General features: G+C 46.2%; 1 protein-coding gene across 1 annotated transcript in view; it reads right to left on the reverse strand.

Annotated features, from left to right (window-relative positions):
- Nucleotides 1-21400, reverse strand: part of LOC308321245 (chloride channel protein 2-like) — a gene marked incomplete at both ends in the record, with an annotated part of 93637 nt that overhangs the window by 16947 nt on the left and 55290 nt on the right. The window contains 6 exon segments of the mRNA XM_080772085.1: nucleotides 70-199; nucleotides 8406-8620; nucleotides 10236-10369; nucleotides 14042-14255; nucleotides 16774-16884; nucleotides 17181-17250. Of these exon segments, the coding sequence (XP_080628211.1) occupies nucleotides 70-199; nucleotides 8406-8620; nucleotides 10236-10369; nucleotides 14042-14255; nucleotides 16774-16884; nucleotides 17181-17250 (874 nt within the window).

The following is a 21400-nucleotide window of genomic DNA, read 5'->3' on the forward strand; positions in this document are numbered from 1 at the left end:
CGGGGCTGTTTCGTGCGTGTGTGTGTGTGCGTGCGGTGCGGTGCGTGCGTGGGTGCGTGCGTGCCGTACTCATGGGTATCTCCGTGGGGCTGTCCACCAGCGACGGGCGCTCCACCACAGACGTTCTCTTCAGAGCAGGTTTCAGAGGCTTCTGGAGAGAGGGCCGTGTGGGGCTGAACGAGGACTCCTCTGTGGAGATCTACAAACACACAGGCACACAGGCACACGCACACTTTAAACATCATGTCAACACAAAGGGAATGGCATAAAAGGACATGCATAAATAGTTCAGGTGTAGCATCGTTACGTCCACACCACACGTCCTCAGTCGCAACACAACAAGCAATGTCATCATGTCACCCATAGCTCCATGGGGCCCACGGACCTCTGGGTGGGCCCTATGGGGCCCATAGAGCTATGGGTGTGCCCCCCATAGATCCATGGTTATTTCCATAAGTTATTTCTTTGAAATAAAGTCTGTCCAATACTTTCATTCTGAGATGAAATATGTCTCTACAATACTTTAACATTCCGAGGAGTCGTTGAAAAGAAATGTCTGGCAGCAATGGATGGTGAGAGAGAGAGAGAGAGAGAGAGAGAGAGAGAGAGAGAGGGAGAGAGAGAGAGAGACAGAGAGATAGAGAGATAGAGAGAGAGAGGGAGAGAGAGAGAGAGAGAGAAATAAAATGTGGAAATTGAAAACTTAAGGCGATGAAAAATGAGACTTGAATGAAGAAAGACCAGAGAGAGATAGAGAGAGAGAGAGAGAGAGATGAATAGCTGAGTTTCACTGACATGAGGCCTTAGGGGTCAAACACAGAGGAAATCACTAGAGCCTCTGAGAAGTATCTGCTTCTATCATTTCTCCCTCTCTCTCTCTCTCTCTCTCTCTCTCACTCTCTCTCTCTCTCTCTCTCTCTCTCTCATCCCTTCATCCCTGGGCTGTACCCGACTGTTTACTGCAAGCTAGCAGCAGAACGTGCAGTGAGAGAGAGACAGAGACAGAGAGTGAGAGAGACAGAGAGAGTGAGAGAGAGAGAGAGAGAGAGAGAGACAGAGACAGAGAGTGAGAGAGACAGAGAGAGAGAGAGAGAGAGAGAGAGGGAGAGAGAGAGAGAGCAGTAATCACCATTCTGAACACATGGCCGTGCGAGCCCCAGAAACACCTAACACACACGTACCGCTTTCTCTTTTACATGATGACACTTTAATAACACATGTTAATACTCTGAGGTATTAGCCTGCCTCTCTCTCTCTCTTTAATAACACATGTTAATACTCTGAGGTATTAGCCTGCCTCTCTCTCTCTTTAATAACACATGTTAATACTCTGAGGTATTAGCATGCCTCTCTCTCTCTTTAATAACACATGTTAATACTCTGAGGTATTAGCCTGCCTCTCTCTCTCTTTAATAACACATGTTAATACTCTGAGGTATTAGCCTGCCTCTCTCTCTCTTTAATAACACATGTTAATACTCTGAGGTATTAGCCTGCCTCTCTCTCTCTTTAATAACACATGTTAATACTCTGAGGTATTAGCCTGCCTCTCTCTCTCTTTAATAACACATGTTAATACTCTGAGGTATTAGCCTGCCTCTCTCTCTCTTTAATAACACATGTTAATACTCTGAGGTATTAGCCTGCCTCTCTCTCTCTTTAATAACACATGTTAATACTCTGAGGTATTAGCCTCTCTCTCTCTCTTTAATAACACATGTTAATACTCTGAGGTATTAGCCTCTCTCTCTCTCTTTAATAACACATGTTAATACTCTGAGGTATTAGCCTCTCTCTCTCTCTTTAATAACACATGTTAATGCTCTGAGGTATTAGCCTGCCTCTCTCTCTCTTTAATAACACATGTTAATACTCTGAGGTATTAGCCTCTCTCTCTCTCTTTAATAACACATGTTAATGCTCTGAGGTATTAGCCTGCCTCTCTCTCTCTTTAATAACACATGTTAATACTCTGAGGTATTAGCATGCCTCTCTCTCTCTTTAATAACACATGTTAATACTCTGAGGTATTAGCCTGCCTCTCTCTCTCTTTAATAACACATGTTAATACTCTGAGGTATTAGCCTCTCTCTCTCTTTAATAACACATGTTAATACTCTGAGGTATCAGCCTGCCTCTCTCTCTCTTTAATAACACATGTTAATACTCTGAGGTATTAGCCTCTCTCTCTCTCTTTAATAACACATGTTAATACTCTGAGGTATTAGCCTCTCTCTCTCTCTTTAATAACACATGTTAATACTCTGAGGTATTAGCCTCTCTCTCTCTCTTTAATAACACATGTTAATACTCTGAGGTATTAGCCTCTCTCTCTCTCTTTAATAACACATGTTAATGCTCTGAGGTATTAGCCTGCCTCTCTCTCTCTTTAATAACACATGTTAATACTCTGAGGTATTAGCCTCTCTCTCTCTCTTTAATAACACATGTTAATGCTCTGAGGTATTAGCCTGCCTCTCTCTCTCTTTAATAACACATGTTAATACTCTGAGGTATCAGCCTGCCTCTCTCTCTCTTTAATAACACATGTTAATACTCTGAGGTATTAGCCTCTCTCTCTCTCTTTAATAACACATGTTAATGCTCTGAGGTATTAGCCTGCCTCTCTCTCTCTTTAATAACACATGTTAATACTCTGAGGTATTAGCCTGCCTCTCTCTCTCTTTAATAACACATGTTAATACTCTGAGGTATCAGCCTGCCTCTCTCTCTCTTTAATAACACATGTTAATACTCTGAGGTATTAGCCTGCCTCTCTCTCTCTTTAATAACACATGTTAATACTCTGAGGTATTAGCCTGCCTCTCTCTCTCTTTAATAACACATGTTAATACTCTGAGGTATTAGCATGCCTCTCTCTCTCTTTAATAACACATGTTAATACTCTGAGGTATTAGCATGCCTCTCTCTCTCTTTAATAACACATGTTAATACTCTGAGGTATTAGCCTGCCTCTCTCTCTCTTTAATAACACATGTTAATACTCTGAGGTATTAGCATGCCTCTCTCTCTCTTTAATAACACATGTTAATACTCTGAGGTATTAGTCTCTCTCTCTCTCTTTAATAACACATGTTAATACTCTGAGGTATTAGCCTGCCTCTCTCTCTCTTTAATAACACATGTTAATACTCTGAGGTATTAGCCTGCCTCTCTCTCTCTTTAATAACACATGTTAATGCTCTGAGGTATTAGCCTGCCTCTCTCTCTCTTTAATAACACATGTTAATACTCTGAGGTATTAGCCTCTCTCTCTCTCTTTAATAACACATGTTAATACTCTGAGGTATCAGCCTGCCTCTCTCTCTCTTTAATAACACATGTTAATACTCTGAGGTATTAGCCTGCCTCTCTCTCTCTTTAATAACACATGTTAATACTCTGAGGTATTAGCCTGCCTCTCTCTCTCTTTAATAACACATGTTAATACTCTGAGGTATTAGCCTGCCTCTCTCTCTCTTTAATAACACATGTTAATGCTCTGAGGTATTAGCCTGCCTCTCTCTCTCTTTAATAACACATGTTAATGCTCTGAGGTATTAGCCTGCCTCTCTCTCTCTTTAATAACACATGTTAATACTCTGAGGTATTAGCCTGCCTCTCTCTCTCTTTAATAACACATGTTAATACTCTGAGGTATTAGCCTGCCTCTCTCTCTCTTTAATAACACATGTTAATACTCTGAGGTATTAGCCTGCCTCTCTCTCTCTTTAATAACACATGTTAATACTCTGAGGTATTAGCCTGCCTCTCTCTCTCTTTAATAACACATGTTAATACTCTGAGGTATTAGCCTGCCTCTCTCTCTCTTTAATAACACATGTTAATACTCTGAGGTATTAGCCTGCCTCTCTCTCTCTTTAATAACACATGTTAATACTCTGAGGTATTAGCCTGCCTCTCTCTCTCTTTAATAACACATGTTAATACTCTGAGGTATTAGCCTGCCTCTCTCTCTCTTTAATAACACATGTTAATACTCTGAGGTATTAGCCTGCCTCTCTCTCTCTTTAATAACACATGTTAATACTCTGAGGTATTAGCCTGCCTCTCTCTCTCTCTCTTTAATAACACATGTTAATACTCTGAGGTATTAGCCTGCCTCTCTCTCTTTAATAACACATGTTAATACTCTGAGGTATTAGCCTGCCTCTCTCTCTCTCTCTTTAATAACACATGTTAATACTCTGAGGTATTAGCCTGCCTCTCTCTCTCTCTTTAATAACACATGTTAATACTCTGAGGTATTAGCCTGCCTCTCTCTCTTTAATAACACATGTTAATACTCTGAGGTATTAGCCTGCCTCTCTCTCTCTCTTTAATAACACATGTTAATACTCTGAGGTATTAGCCTGCCTCTCTCTCTCTTTAATAACACATGTTAATACTCTGAGGTATTAGCCTGCCTCTCTCTCTCTTTAATAACACATGTTAATACTCTGAGGTGTTAGCCTGCCTCTCTCTCTCTTTAATAACACATGTTAATACTCTGAGGTGTTAGCCTGCCTCTCTCTCTCTTTAATAACACATGTTAATACTCTGAGGTATTAGCCTGCCTCTCTCTCTCTTTAATAACACATGTTAATACTCTGAGGTATTAGCCTGCCTCTCTCTCTCTTTAATAACACATGTTAATACTCTGAGGTATTAGCCTGCCTCTCTCTCTCTTTAATAACACATGTTAATACTCTGAGGTATTAGCCTGCCTCTCTCTCTCTTTAATAACACATGTTAATACTCTGAGGTATTAGCCTGCCTCTCTCTCTCTTTAATAACACATGTTAATACTCTGAGGTATCAGCCTGCCTCTCTCTCTCTTTAATAACACATGTTAATACTCTGAGGTATTAGCCTGCCTCTCTCTCTCTTTAATAACACATGTTAATACTCTGAGGTATTAGCCTGCCTCTCTCTCTCTTTAATAACACATGTTAATGCTCTGAGGTATTAGCCTGCCTCTCTCTCTCTTTAATAACACATGTTAATGCTCTGAGGTATTAGCCTGCCTCTCTCTCTCTTTAATAACACATGTTAATACTCTGAGGTATTAGCCTGCCTCTCTCTCTCTTTAATAACACATGTTAATACTCTGAGGTATTAGCCTGCCTCTCTCTCTCTTTAATAACACATGTTAATACTCTGAGGTATTAGCCTGCCTCTCTCTCTCTTTAATAACACATGTTAATACTCTGAGGTATTAGCCTGCCTCTCTCTCTCTTTAATAACACATGTTAATACTCTGAGGTATTAGCCTGCCTCTCTCTCTCTTTAATAACACATGTTAATACTCTGAGGTATTAGCCTGCCTCTCTCTCTCTTTAATAACACATGTTAATACTCTGAGGTATTAGCCTGCCTCTCTCTCTCTTTAATAACACATGTTAATACTCTGAGGTATTAGCCTGCCTCTCTCTCTCTTTAATAACACATGTTAATACTCTGAGGTATTAGCCTGCCTCTCTCTCTCTTTAATAACACATGTTAATACTCTGAGGTATTAGCCTGCCTCTCTCTCTCTTTAATAACACATGTTAATACTCTGAGGTATTAGCCTGCCTCTCTCTCTCTTTAATAACACATGTTAATACTCTGAGGTATTAGCCTGCCTCTCTCTCTCTTTAATAACACATGTTAATACTCTGAGGTATTAGCCTGCCTCTCTCTCTCTTTAATAACACATGTTAATACTCTGAGGTATTAGCCTGCCTCTCTCTCTCTCTTTAATAACACATGTTAATACTCTGAGGTATTAGCCTGCCTCTCTCTCTCTTTAATAACACATGTTAATACTCTGAGGTATCAGCCTGCCTCTCTCTCTCTTTAATAACACATGTTAATACTCTGAGGTATTAGCCTGCCTCTCTCTCTCTCTCTTTAATAACACATGTTAATACTCTGAGGTATTAGCCTGCCTCTCTCTCTCTTTAATAACACATGTTAATACTCTGAGGTATTAGCCTGCCTCTCTCTCTCTCTCTTTAATAACACATGTTAATACTCTGAGGTATTAGCCTGCCTCTCTCTCTCTTTAATAACACATGTTAATACTCTGAGGTATCAGCCTGCCTCTCTCTCTCTTTAATAACACATGTTAATACTCTGAGGTATTAGCCTGCCTCTCTCTCTCTCTCTTTAATAACACATGTTAATACTCTGAGGTATTAGCCTGCCTCTCTCTCTCTTTAATAACACATGTTAATACTCTGAGGTATCAGCCTGCCTCTCTCTCTCTTTAATAACACATGTTAATACTCTGAGGTATTAGCCTGCCTCTCTCTCTCTTTAATAACACATGTTAATACTCTGAGGTATTAGCCTGCCTCTCTCTCTCTTTAATAACACATGTTAATACTCTGAGGTATTAGCCTGCCTCTCTCTCTCTTTAATAACACATGTTAATACTCTGAGGTATTAGCCTGCCTCTCTCTCTCTTTAATAACACATGTTAATACTCTGAGGTATTAGCCTGCCTCTCTCTCTCTTTAATAACACATGTTAATACTCTGAGGTATTAGCCTGCCTCGCACCTCACGCACACACACACGCACGCACACACGCACCTCACGCACGCACACACGCACGCACACACGCACCTCACGCACGCACACACGCACGCACACACGCACCTCACGCACACACACACACACACACCTCACGCACACACCACACGCACGCACCTCACACACGCACCTCACGCACGCACGCACCACACGCACGCACCACACGCACCTCACACACGCACCTCACGCACGCACGCACACACGCACGCACCACACGCACCTCACGCACGCACCTCACGCACGCACGCACGCACCACACGCACCTCACACACGCACCTCACACACGCACACACGTGATCTCGTCTCATCTCTCTCGCACTCTAAATGGAGACTACAGCCAATAGGTGTCCTCTAAATGGAGACTACAGCCAATAGGTGTCCTCTAAATGGAGACAGCCAATAGGTGTCCTCTAAATGGAGACAGCCAATAGGTGTCCTCTAAATGGAGACTACAGCCAATAGGTGTCCTCTAAATGGAGACAGCCAATAGGTGTCCTCTAAATGGAGACAGCCAATAGGTGTCCTCTAAATGGAGACAGCCAATAGGTGTCCTCTAAATGGAGACTACAGCCAATAGGTGTCCTCTAAATGGAGACAACCAATAGGTGTCCTCTAAATGGAGACTACAGCCAATAGGTGTCCTCTAAATGGAGACAGCCAATAGGTGTCCTCTAAATGGAGACAGCCAATAGGTGTCCTCTAAATGGAGACTACAGCCAATAGGTGTCCTCTAAATGGAGACAGCCAATAGGTGTCCTCTAAATGGAGACAGCCAATAGGTGTCCTCTAAATGGAGACAGCCAATAGGTGTCCTCTAAATGGAGACAGCCAATAGGTGTCCTCTAAATGGAGACTACAGCCAATAGGTGTCCTCTAAATGGAGACAGCCAATAGGTGTCCTCTAAATGGAGACTACAGCCAATAGGGGTCCTCTAAATGGAGACAGCCAATAGGTGTCCTCTAAATGGAGACAGCCAATAGTTGTCCACAAGGTTGGTTCAACATTTCATGGCTCACGGCATTGAAGCCCTAAAAGGCGCTGGACTTCAACACAATCCCAACTGGACAATTTTAGGACAAAGACGTTTCAATGAAAAACAGTTGGATTAAGAACCTCAACATGGATTTCCCTGGAGGCTTAATTAAACATGCCTAAAATCAGATCTTGAATACAAAAAAACTTTAAACTCAGTATTAAAGGTAGAGTAAGTGATTTCACTCAAAAAACCTTAGGTTTCATTTTTGGCTGTGGGACCTATAAGCCTTCGTCCAATCAGGATAGAGAGTCAAAAACGAAACCTACGTTTTTTTTGACCCCCAGGGGTTAACTGGGGGACAGGGAGGAACTCCTTATATGGTCAGCACACTCTATAGTATAGGGAGGACCAGTAAGACGCGCAAACACGGGAAGCGAACGCAGCTTGTACATATTTGGGTTTTGGACGTATAGCTGCTTTGGGGACTCCTTATATGGTTATGGCTGAGTCATGGTGACGTAATCACTCAGCTCCATATATGGGCACAAAAGCGGGAAATCACTCAGCTCCATATATGGGCACAAAGGGGGGACACACGGACACACACACGGACACACAGACAGACATGATCTGCTAGGTCTCATAGTAAGTGCTCACTGCGTTCGCAATTATCACAACAAAACAAAAAAATAAGTGATATTTGAATTAAGTGAAATCACTAAATATACCTTTAAACTGGAGAAATCTAAAAGTGATTGGATCAGACTTCCTTCGGATAACATGGCGAATGCATTCATTCCTTACACCCCCCCCCCCTCCCCCCCCTCAAAGGGGTCATGGTCTGTACCTGGAAGCGGACTTCCTGGTTGGCGGGGCGCGGCGGGCTGCCGTCCGTCCCCCCGTCCTCAGAGGACACCACGGAGAGGCGCTCCACGGACAGGCGCTTCTTGTCCGACGCGGCCCGCTCCCGGATGTACTCCAGCCGCCGCGCGCGGCCCAGCTGCTGAGACAGGAGGGACTGCAGCTGGGCACGCTCGATGGAACCCAGCAGGATCATGGACTCTGGAGGAGGAGGAGGGAGGGGGGGGGGAGGGGGGGAGGAGGGAGGAGGAGGGGAGGATGGGAGGAGGGGGGAGGAGGGGTGGGGAAGGAGAATTATAAAATAGTTGTCCGAAGAGCTTTGTCCGTCGATCAGTTAGTTGACTTTTCACTGTAGCGCTGCGTGCTGGACTGCTGGTAATGAGCCACACTCCACAGCTGGGCTTGCTGATTCTCCGAGGCGAATCTGCGTCGCGATCATCAATTTGTAATTAAAGAAAGCTTCTGCAGTCTGCACACACGTGTACAACAACAACAGCAACGCCACAGCAGGGTGTACTGCTTGCGTTTAAAGTCGTTTACAACCGTTTCCCAACTTTCCACCGTCCAGCTTTCCCCTGCTGTTCTCTGGGATAGAAGCCTTATTTATATTCTGCAGCAAGACGGTGTCGCACGCCTAGAATTGCAGATCCACAAGCTCACAGCGGGGCGTGGATGAGACGCGTTGTGAGCTTGTACATCTGCTATGTATTTATAACGTTAATAATACATGCAGGCCAGGGTCTTCAATGTTTTTCAGGTCAAGCCAAGGACCACTTAGCTGAGAGTGAGAGATCAAGTAGTGATCCCCAATATACATAGGCAATTATATTATAAAACTGTTGCAGATTAAACTAGACATAGACTTGTTTGACAGCACTAAAAGTGTGACCTGTAATTTTTGTTTTGTTTATTTGTTTATTTTCTATTTATATGTTGGTAACATTAAATAACGATAGGCTATTACATTTTAATCTCTTGAACCCTCTACTCAAAACCTCAAATTGACCTTTGAGATATAATAAATCTACTATAGCCTATGATTATTAGTAATCTAACAATTCCACAATAACCATAGCGGAGAACAGACCCTGTGTTTACTTACAGAATTCTATAAGTTGGGTTGTTTGAGATGCAGAGCTATGATACTAACCTATACAGTAAAACAATAAATTGCTTTGAATTTAAAAGTAATGCATTTTTACATGTTTTGGGAAATTAATAGAGCTTTAATATAAATCCTTTCTATTGTGTTGAATCGCCATCAAATCGCATCTTATCCGGAAGAGGGTGAATCGTATCGCATCGTATCGCTAGGGTTGGTCTCACATGACACCCTGAAGAAGATAATAAGAACATGCACGCCAAAACAGGAACACTCCCCCCTAACACCCGGATTCAATAGAAAACATGAGCAATATACACTGACTGGACTGGTCTCATCCCGACTGACTGAGAGCACACACACTCTCTCTCCAGGGTTCATTCATTCATATATACACTGACTGGACTGGTCTCATCCCGACTGACTGAGAGCACACACACTCTCTCTCCAGGGTTCATTCATTCATATATATACTGACTGGACTGGTCTCATCCCGACTGAGCGCTCTAGGTCCCCCCCCCATGGGACCTTGTCCGAGTGGGGGCGCGCCATGTATCGCGCCATGTATCGCCATGTATCGCGCCATGTATCGCTAAATGATCGTATCGCTGGCAGTGCATCGAGATGCATATCTAACCGTGAGATGAGATGAGATCACATGCCTTGTGTGTGTGTGTGTGCGTGTGTGTGTGTGTGTGCGTGAGCGTGCAGTACCAGCGGACTCCACCAGGGCCAGGGTCTTCAGCTGTCCGGTCAGCAGGACGTCGTGGAGGTCTCGGTAGCAGCAGTTCAGAGTGATGTACCTCACATCCCTGATCATGATGTCCTCTACGCGAATATTATACTTCCTATTGGAGGGGAGGGGAGGGGAGGGGAGGAGAGGAGGGGAGGGGAGAGGAGGAGGGGAGGGGAGGGGAGGGGAGGGGAGGGGAGGGGAGGAGAGGAGAGGAGAGGAGAGTTTATCTACATTATTTCAGTCACATAGTTTTAATCTGGTCTTTAATGATGCTAACAGGGGGCTAACAGGGGGCTAACAGGGGGCTAACAGTGGGCTCCTGCCTTTGTCCTCTCAGTAATTAATGTGTTGTTTTACACCAACAACATTTGGAGACTTTGATTAATTAGCATTTAATTCAGTCTAGCACAGCAGCAGATCCCAGTAGACCGTTATGCTAAAACCATCTCTCTTTCCTCCTACACGAGAGACTCCCGCTAGTGTTTTGACCCACAAATATGAATCTATTAAGCTGAAGCAGATATAGCCTCAGACTGCAGGCCACACTTCACATTGCAAGCAATATCCCCCACAGTGGCGGCATTGAGGCATACTTTAATGAATAATACTAATTCCAGTATTATTATAGTATATTCCAGTACAGCCCAGCCCTGCTACAGGGAGGTATTGTACTTACTTGTGGTGCCCCCAGCCCAGCTACAGGGAGGTATTGCACTAACAGCCCAGCTACAGGGAGGTATTGTACTAACAGCCCAGCTACAGGGAGGTATTGTACTAACAGCCCAGCCCAGCTACAGGGAGGTATTGTACTAACAGCCCAGCTACAGGGAGGAAACAGCCCAGCTACAGGGAGGTATTGCACTAACAGCCCAGCTACAGGGAGGTATTGTACTAACAGCCCAGCTACAGGGAGGTATTGTACTAACAGCCCAGCTACAGGGAGGTATTGCACTAACAGCCCAGCTACAGGGAGGTATTGTACTAACAGCCCAGCCCAGCCCAGCTACAGGGAGGTATTGTACTAACAGCCCAGTCCAGCTACAGGGAGGTATTGTACTAACAGCCCAGCTACAGGGAGGTATTGTACTAACAGCCCAGCTACAGGGAGGTATTGTACTAACAGCCCAGCTACAGGGAGGTATTGTACTAACAGCCCAGCCCAGCTACAGGGAGGTATTGTACTAACAGCCCAGCTACAGGGAGGTATTGTACTAAAAGCCCAGCTACAGGGAGGTATTGTACTAACAGCCCAGCTACAGGGAGGTATTGTACTAACAGCCCAGCTACAGGGACGTATTGTACTAACAGCCCAGCTACAGGGAGGTATTGTACTAACAGCCCAGCTACAGGGAGGTAACAGCCCAGCTACAGGGAGGTATTGTACTAACAGCCCAGCTACAGGGAGGTATTGTACTAACAGCCCAGCTACAGGGAGGTAACAGCCCAGCTACAGGGAGGTATTGTACTAACAGCCCAGCTACAGGGAGGTATTGTACTAACAGCCCAGCCCAGCTACAGGGAGGTATTGTACTAACAGCCCAGCTACAGGGAGGTATTGTACTAACAGCCCAGCCCAGCTACAGGGAGGTATTGTACTAAAAGCCCAGCTACAGGGAGGTATTGGACTAACAGCCCAGCTACAGGGAGGTATTGTACTAACAGCCCAGCTACAGGGAGGTATTGTACTAACAGCCCAGCTACAGGGAGGTATTGTACTAACAGCCCAGCTACAGGGAGGTAACAGCCCAGCTACAGGGAGGTATTGTACTAACAGCCCAGCTACAGGGAGGTAACAGCCCAGCTACAGGGAGGTATTGTACTAACAGCCCAGCTACAGGGAGGTATTGTACTAACAGCCCAGCTACAGGGAGGTATTGTACTAACAGCCCAGCCCAGCTACAGGGAGGTATTGTACTAAAAGCCCAGCTACAGGGAGGTATTGGACTAACAGCCCAGCTACAGGGAGGTATTGTACTAACAGCCCAGCTACAGGGAGGTATTGTACTAACAGCCCAGCTACAGGGAGGTATTGTACTAACAGCCCAGCTACAGGGAGGTATTGTACTAACAGCCCAGCTACAGGGAGGTATTGTACTAACAGCCCAGCTACAGGGAGGTATTGTACTAACAGCCCAGCTACGGGGAGGTAACAGCCCAGCTACAGGGAGGTATTGTACTAACAGCCCAGCTACAGGGAGGTAACAGCCCAGCTACAGGGAGGTATTGTACTAACAGCCCAGCTACAGGGAGGTATTGTACTAACAGCCCAGCTACAGGGAGGTAACAGCCCAGCTACAGGGAGGTATTGTACTAACAGCCCAGCTACAGGGAGGAAACAGCCCAGCTACAGGGAGGTATTGTACTAACAGCCCAGCTACAGGGAGGTATTGTACTAACAGCCCAGCTACAGGGAGGTATTGTACTAACAGCCCAGCTACAGGGAGGTATTGTACTAACAGCCCAGCTACAGGGAGGTATTGCACTAACAGCCCAGCTACAGGGAGGTATTGTACTAACAGCCCAGCCCAGCTACAGGGAGGTATTGTACTAACAGCCCAGCTACAGGGAGGTATTGTACTAACAGCCCAGCTACAGGGAGGTATTGCACTAACAGCCCAGCTACAGGGAGGTATTGTACTAACAGCCCAGCTACAGGGAGGTATTGTACTAACAGCCCAGCTACGGGGAGGTATTGCACTAACAGCCCAGCTACAGGGAGGTATTGTACTAACAGCCCAGCTACGGGGAGGTATGGTTCTTACTCGTGGTGGCCCCAGCCCAGCTCAGGGAGGTATTGTACTAACAGCCCAGCTACAGGGAGCTATTGTACTAACAGCCCAGCTACAGGGAGGTATTGTACTAACAGCCCAGCCCAGCTACAGGGAGGTATTGTACTAAAAGCCCAGCTACAGGGAGGTATTGGACTAACAGCCCAGCTACAGGGAGGTATTGTACTAACAGCCCAGCTACAGGGAGGTATTGTACTAACAGCCCAGCTACAGGGAGGTATTGTACTAACAGCCCAGCTACAGGGAGGTATTGTACTAACAGCCCAGCTACAGGGAGGTATTGTACTAACAGCCCAGCTACAGGGAGGTAACAGCCCAGCTACAGGGAGGTATTGTACTAACAGCCCAGCTACAGGGAGGTAACAGCCCAGCTACAGGGAGGTATTGTACTAACAGCCCAGCTACAGGGAGGTATTGTACTAACAGCCCAGCTACAGGGAGGTAACAGCCCAGCTACAGGGAGGTATTGTACTAACATCCCAGCTACAGGGAGGAAACAGCCCAGCTACAGGGAGGTATTGTACTAACAGCCCAGCTACAGGGAGGTATTGCACTAACAGCCCAGCTACAGGGAGGTATTGTACTAACAGCCCAGCCCAGCTACAGGGAGGTATTGTACTAACAGCCCAGCTACAGGGAGGTATTGTACTAACAGCCCAGCTACAGGGAGGTATTGCACTAACAGCCCAGCTACAGGGAGGTATTGTACTAACAGCCCAGCTACAGGGAGGTATTGTACTAACAGCCCAGCTACGGGGAGGTATTGCACTAACAGCCCAGCTACAGGGAGGTATTGTACTAACAGCCCAGCTACGGGGAGGTATGGTTCTTACTCGTGGTGGCCCCAGCCCAGCTCAGGGAGGTATTGTACTAACAGCCCAGCTACAGGGAGGTATTGTACTAACAGCCCAGCTACAGGGAGGTATTGTACTAACGGCCCAGCTACAGGGAGGTATTGTATTAACAGCCCAGCTACGGGGAGGTATTGTACGTACTCGTGGTGGCCCCAGCCCAGCTCAGGGAGGTAGGGCAGCTTCTTGATCCTGATGATGGAGTCGTACAGGGAGGGCTGCAGGGACTGCGCCACGGCGTTGGCCAGGATGACGGCGATCATCACGGGGAGGATGTGTGAGATCTGACCCGTCAGCTCGAACACGATGACCGCCGTGGACACCGTGTGAGTCACCGCCCCGGACAGGGCCGCCGCGCCTAGAGGGGAGGGGGGGTTTAGGTTTAGGTTTATTTATTTAGCATATAGTACAAAAAATAGACAATAACATATCAAAGAAACAAAAATACAATGCAAGGAAAGGAAGAAGCCAGAAGGCTTATATGGAATCCTTTCCTGAAGGAAGAGGTCATTGGTTTAAACAGATTAAAAGTTCATAAAGAACATTACATAAATCTACAAGTTATCAAAGGGGGGGCAGCTGTGCAGTAAAGAAATAAAAACACAGACTGCACAGAAAACAGAAATAAACAATACAACAACAAACACACAAAAGAAAATATAACGCATCAAGGTAAAACATGTAATCTACAGAGAAATAATAAGACACTGTGTATGTATGTATGTATGTGTGTAGTATTTTAAAAGGGGGGGCTTTTTAGTAAAAAGCCCAGCCCATAAAACCTTCATATATTTAAAACAAATCCAAAATAAGGTTACCAGTGAAGGGCAAAATGCCTATTCACTGGGGACTATGCAAGGCAGAGGCGTCCACCCCCCTGAGTCCAAGTTAAGCTAGACCGCTGTATGTATGTATGTATGTATGTATGTATGTATTTGTGAAAGGCAACCTGCCTATTCACTGGGGACTATGCAAGGCCACCCGCTGAGTCCAAGTTAGACTATAGATCGCATTCCTAAAGCTGACCCACTTTGAGAGGAAATAGGTGACCATTAAATGAGACCTATGACACACCGTCAAGCCTGGGTTGTGATGACGATGCGTATAACTGAATCAAGTCTCTCTGCGTTGTGATGACGGTGCGTATAACTGAATCAAGTCTCTCTGCGTTGTGATGACGGTGCGTATAACTGAATCAAGTCTCTCTGCGTTGTGATGACGGTGCGTATAACTGAATCAAGTCTCTCTGCGTTGTGATGACGGTGCGTATAACTGAATCAAGTCTCTCTGCGTTGTGATGACGGTGCGTATAACTGAATCAAGTCTCTCTGCGTTGTGATGACGGTGCGTATAACTGAATCAAGTCTCTCTGCGTTGTGATGACGGTGCGTATAACTGAATCAAGTCTCTCTGCGTTGTGATGACGGTGCGTATAACTGAATCAAGTCTCTCTGCGTTGTGATGACGGTGCGTATAACTGAATCAAGTCTCTCGGCTTGTAATAATGGACTTATTCTTTACTTTACTTTAAGCCTGGAAATAGTTCAACTGCTATAGTTTGGAGTTTATAGCCTTGGGTACAGCATATAGCAGGCGTTCTCTCTTCAAAAAGGTGAGTTATGGACAGAACTAGCTCTGAAACATGACATGTCGTACGAGCGTCATGTGGACCCTGGCCGTACAACAGAACTGACCGGCCCGGTCCGGTTCGGTCCCCGTGGACCTTTTTCAGACCTGAAGAAGCTCCGGACCGAGACGTTTGGCCTTATTAAAAGATAAAACTCTTTATACCGACAGATACACAGTGGCCTCTTCTCCACCGGCTGGGGGAACCGGTTCACTTCTTCGTGGTTCTTCAGTCACATGAGCCAGAGCTCCACAATTGGAGCGTTAATTATGAATTGAGTGGAGCAGAACCATAATAAGTTAATTATGAATTGAGTGGAGCAGAACCATATAGCTATATTAGATTGTTATCACCATGAAACTTCCCCAGTTGAGTACTTACACGAAGACAATGATGTATCGTATTACAAATATTAAAATGTTACAAAATGTGCAAATTGGTTAGGATAGCAGGACCCCCATTTTTTTTTTTTTCTAAATTTTTATCCCACGATTTTGTAACCCAGTTTTCTTTTCACCCAGTGCCAATTATCTAATGTAATCCTGGGCGCTACACTTCCTCTGCCAACCTGGGGGGGCAGCGGACTGACCTCATGCCTCCTTCTATGCATGAGGAGTCCAAGCTGCTTCTTTTCACCTGACAGAGGGGAATTTCCCCGGCCGGACGTAGCGCGTGGAAGGGACACGTTATTCCGACCAGTTCCTTTCCCCTCCATCAGGCGCCCCGGCTGGCCAGGGGGAGGTAGTTTTAGAGACCAGGATTACGGCATGTTTTTGTGAGGGTATCTACCCTAGGGGACACGGGGAGAACATGCAAACTCCACACAGAAAGGCCCTTTCGCCAACCCCCGCCTCGGGTATGGGCACTGATGACGCGGAGGAGGAAACACGCCACCAGGACCCCCATTTGAAGACGATATGCCAGGGACCCCCCCTCCCCCAGGGACCCCCCCTCCCCCTCCCCCAGGGACCCCCCCTCCCCCTCCCCCAGGGACCCCCCCTCCCCCAGGGACCCCCAGGGACCGCCCCTCCCCCATACGAGAAGATTCTCACGGCTCTAGCAGTGATTCTAAAGCCGTTTAATTTCAACCCCCATTTAATGGCATTTCTATCTCTGGGACCCCCTATTTATATTGTAAAATCAATGCTATTTTAACTGTTTTGAGTGTGTGAGTGTGCGTGCGTGCGTGTGCGTGTGCGTGCGTGCGAGCGAGCGTGCGTGCGTGCGTGCGTGCGTGTCATTAGCTCACCCACGACCGCGTAGCCTCCGGGCACTATGGGGTAGATGGTTCCATCTGTGTTGATGCCGTCTGGAAACCAGGCGGCCATGCTCTCCCCCACCAGACGGCCGAACGCCGCGCCTTATACACACAATACAACGCAAATTACCGCCATAATCTCCCCCATGCTAACATACTAGCATGCTCACATAGCATGCTAACATGATAATGCCAACGGCCATGCTTTCCCCAACCAGACGGCCGAAAGCCGCGCCTTATACACACAACACAACGCACATGTTACCGCCATGCTCTCCCCCACGCTAACATACTAGCATGCTATCTTATCTTACCGATGACAAACACCTTATCTTATCTTACCGATGACAAACACCTTATCTTATCTTACCGATGACAAACACCTTATCTTATCTTACCGATGACAAACACGGGCATGAACGCTCCACAGGGGACTGGGATGGTGGTGGCCAACGCTGACATCCAGAACTACAGAGAGAGAGAGAGAGAGAGAGAGAGAGAGAGAGAGAGAGCATCAGACATCGATTACCAGAAGCAATTAGCATGCGTGTGTGTGTGTGTGTGTGTGTGTGTGTGTGTGTGAGTGAACGTGCGTACAGGTGTGTGTGTGTGTGTGTGTGTGTGTGTGTGCGTGTGAGTGAACGTGCGTACAGGTATGTATGTGTGTGTGTGTGTGTGTGTGTGTGTGTGTGTGTGTGTGTGTGTGTGTGTGTGTGTGTGAGTGAACGTGCATACAGGTGTGTGTGTGTGTGTGTGTGTGTGTGTGTGTGTGTGTGTGTGTGTGTGTGAACACATGTACAGGTATGTGCGTGATGCTTCTTTGCAGAGGGTGATATCGGTGTGCCTTTACAGAGAGAGAGAGCGGTCTTAACTGGCAGCTGGTCTTAACTCAGTCTGACCTGAGATCAGATTCTACTGAACGTCTTCTGAAGTCCCCGTCCTGAATGGGTTAACTCAGTCTGACCTCAGATCAGATTCTACTGAACGTCTTCTGAAGTCCCCGTCCTGAATGGGTTAATTATACGGCTAACTTTAGACGGAGAGAGGCGGGTGTGTGGGGGGGGGGGGGGGGAGGGGGGGAACGATGGATGGACTGTAATTAAAAGGTCTATTCATAGAGGTGAGCTTTGTGAGATTAAACCTTGTCTTCCTGTGCAAATTAATGTCTAAATGTTGTCTGTCCCCTGTGGAAACATGTGTGTTTGTGCGTGCGTGCGTGGATGTGTGCGTGGATGTGTGCGCGCGCGTGCGTGCGTGCGTGCGTGTGCGCATGTGTGTGTGCGCGTGCGTGCGTGCGTGCGTGTGTGTGTGTGTTGTGTGTGTGTGTGTGTGTGTGTGTGTGTGTGTACTCACATACAGTACTGTGTGTAGAAACACAACATTCTCACCTTGTCAATGATGACATTTCCCTGTTTTGTTTATCCTGCCTAATTACCGATTTCTTCCCTGCCTGAGCCAATCATAATGTTCTCCTGAGCTTCTGGGCCAATCATAATGGCCTCCTGAGCTTCTGGGCCAATCATCATGGCCTCCTGAGTTCTGGGCCAATCATAATGGCCTACTGAGTTCTGGGCCAATCATAATGGCCTCCTGAGCTTCTGGGCCAATCATCATGGCCTCCTGAGCTTCTGGGCCAATCATAATGGCCGCCTGGCCCCCAGACTCCAAGGAGCTGAGTGGTCAGATGACCGTGACTTCTAAATCCTGAAAGCTTTCTGAAAAACCCTATGTTTCTATATATCAGTGCTGCTCAAACCCTTCTTTCATGTCAAGGACCCCCAGAATGTATTTGGCCTCAGAACCCCCCCCCCCTCCCCCCATGCACCATCTGAAAATATGTTAAAAAAACGTTCGCTCTGAAAGAATATATATTCAAAGACTTGCATATAGTGATATCGAGTGTGTAGTGTGTGTGTGTCTGTGTGTGTGGATCATTGGAGAGAAGATCAGGTGTAAATTTAGACACACCCGATTCCTCGTTTACTGTTTCACTGACCGACATGCTCTTATCTGGTCAACACACACACACACCGCACACACACACCGCACACTACACACACACACACGCACACACACACCGCACACTACACACAGACACACGCACACACACACACACCGCACACACACACCGCACACACTACACACACACACGCACACACACCGCACACTACACACAGACACACGCACACACACACACACACACACACACACACCGCACACTACACACACACACACGCACACACCACACCGCACACTACACACACACACACGCACACACACACACACACACTACACACACACACCGCACACTACACACACACACACACACACACACACACACACACACACCGCACACTACACACACACACACGCACACACACACCGCACACTACACACACACACGTCGCACACACACACACACCGCACACTACACACAGACACACGCACACACACACACACAGACACACACACACACACACACACACACACACACACACACACCCCCACCCACCCACCGCACACACCACACCCGTTGTACACTCTCAGAGTCAAGGTTCCAAACTATCATTTAGCTATGGGTCCCCCCTGGAACTCCCTCGAGGACCCCTGGGGGTCCCTCAAGGACCCCACTTTGGGAACCCCAGACCTATATAGAACCATTGATGCGTTGTGGAAGAGCGCCATCAGAGAGAGGGGGGGGGGACAGCGCCATCGATCATAATGTAAACCACCGAAAACACCCACATGAGAGAGATCGCGGGAACGAGTCGACTCTAAACATCTGTGCTCGTCTCCTGGTTGCATATCGCTCCCCCCCACCCCCCCCCCCCCCTAACCCCCCCACGGAGTCCACCAAACCGCCAGCTGGTTGTGGAACAGTCATTAACCCATTTGGACCGGAGAACAGGTTCTGTACAAGACGTCTTCCAGATCATGACAAAAGCTCATGTTTCTTCATGTGTCAGTGCTTCATCATGTGTCAGTGCTTCATGTGTCAGTGGTTCTATGTGTCAGTGGTTCTATGTGTCAGTGCTTCATGTGTCAGTGCTTCATGTGTCAGTGCTTCATGTGTCAGTGGTTCTATGTGTCAGTGCTTCATGTGTCAGTGCTTCATGTGTCAGTGCTTCATCATGTGTCAGCGCTTCATGTGTCAGTGCTTCATGTGTCAGTGCTTCATGTGTCAGTGCAGCTTCTCTAACTATTTCATGTGAAAGACTATGTTCAAAGACTTGCGCCACATTTCCACGATTAAAAAAAAAGAAAAAAGAAAACATCAGATCTACAAGCTCGTAGTGCGGCACCGAATGCTGCGCTACGAGCTTGTAGATCTGCTGTTTTTTTCCAACAGCTGAAGGAAAACATAAAACACCAAAAGGGGTTCCCGAACAGGATGTCTTAACAACACTTCTGCTTGTAAACAAGAGTCTGACAACTGTTCACAAATTACTACTTTTTTTTGTCTACACACGTCTGGCTCTGAGGGCTCAGCGGAGAGATTGTGTCAGATACTGTAGATGCTCACCGCTAACGAATCAGATGCTGTGGATCAGGGGAATTCAATTAGATCAGGCAGGGGGCCACAACTGTAGAATGATGGTGTGTGGGGGGCCCCACAGCATGCGCGCCAATTTGTATTGTGTGCTCAAACTAAGATGTAATACTTTTGTTCACCGTAATGAGCAGGATTGTATAATGTCTAGTTTACATAAATTATTATTTATTTTATTGTCTCCTTATTTAGGAGAAGTCATACCAGAACCATCTAAACACTACAGCATGCAGAGGAGAAGTCATAACAGAACCATCTAAACACTACAGCATGCAGAGGAGAAGTCATAACAGAACCATCTAAACACTACAGCATGCAGAGGAGAAGTCATAACAGAACCATCTAAACACTACAGCATGCAGAGGAGAAGTCATAACAGAACCATCTAAATACTACAACATGCAGTCATAACAGAACCATCTAAACACTACAACATGAAGAGGAGAAGTCATAACAGAACCATCTAAATACTTCAACATGCAGAGGAGAAGTCATAACAGAACCATCTAAATACTACAGCATGCAGTCATAACAGAACCATCTAAACACTACAGCATGCAGAGGAGAAGTCATAACAGAACCATCTAAACACTACAACATGCAGAGGAGAAGTCATAACAGAACCATCTAAACACTACAGCATGCAGAGGAGAAGTCATAACAGAACCATCTAAACACTACAGCATGCAGAGGAGAAGTCTAACAGAACCATCTAAATACTACAGCATGCAGAGGAGAAGTCATAACAGAACCATCTAAACACTACAGCATGCAGAGGAGAAGTCATAACAGAACCATCTAAACACTACAGCATGCAGAGGAGAAGTCATACCAGAACCATCTAAACACTACAGCATGCAGAGGAGAAGTCATAACAGAACCATCTAAACACTACAGCATGCAGTCACAACAGAACCATCTAAACACTACAGCATGCAGAGGAGAAGTCATAACAGAACCATCTAAACACTACAACATGCAGAGGAGAAGTCATAACAGAACCATCTAAACACTACAGCATGCAGTCACAACAGAACCATCTAAACACTACAGCATGCAGAGGAGAAG

Source organism: Protomyctophum bolini, assembly GCF_963924005.1.
Source record: "Protomyctophum bolini genome assembly, chromosome: 9".
NCBI classification, from domain to species: Eukaryota; Metazoa; Chordata; class Actinopteri; order Myctophiformes; family Myctophidae; genus Protomyctophum; species Protomyctophum bolini.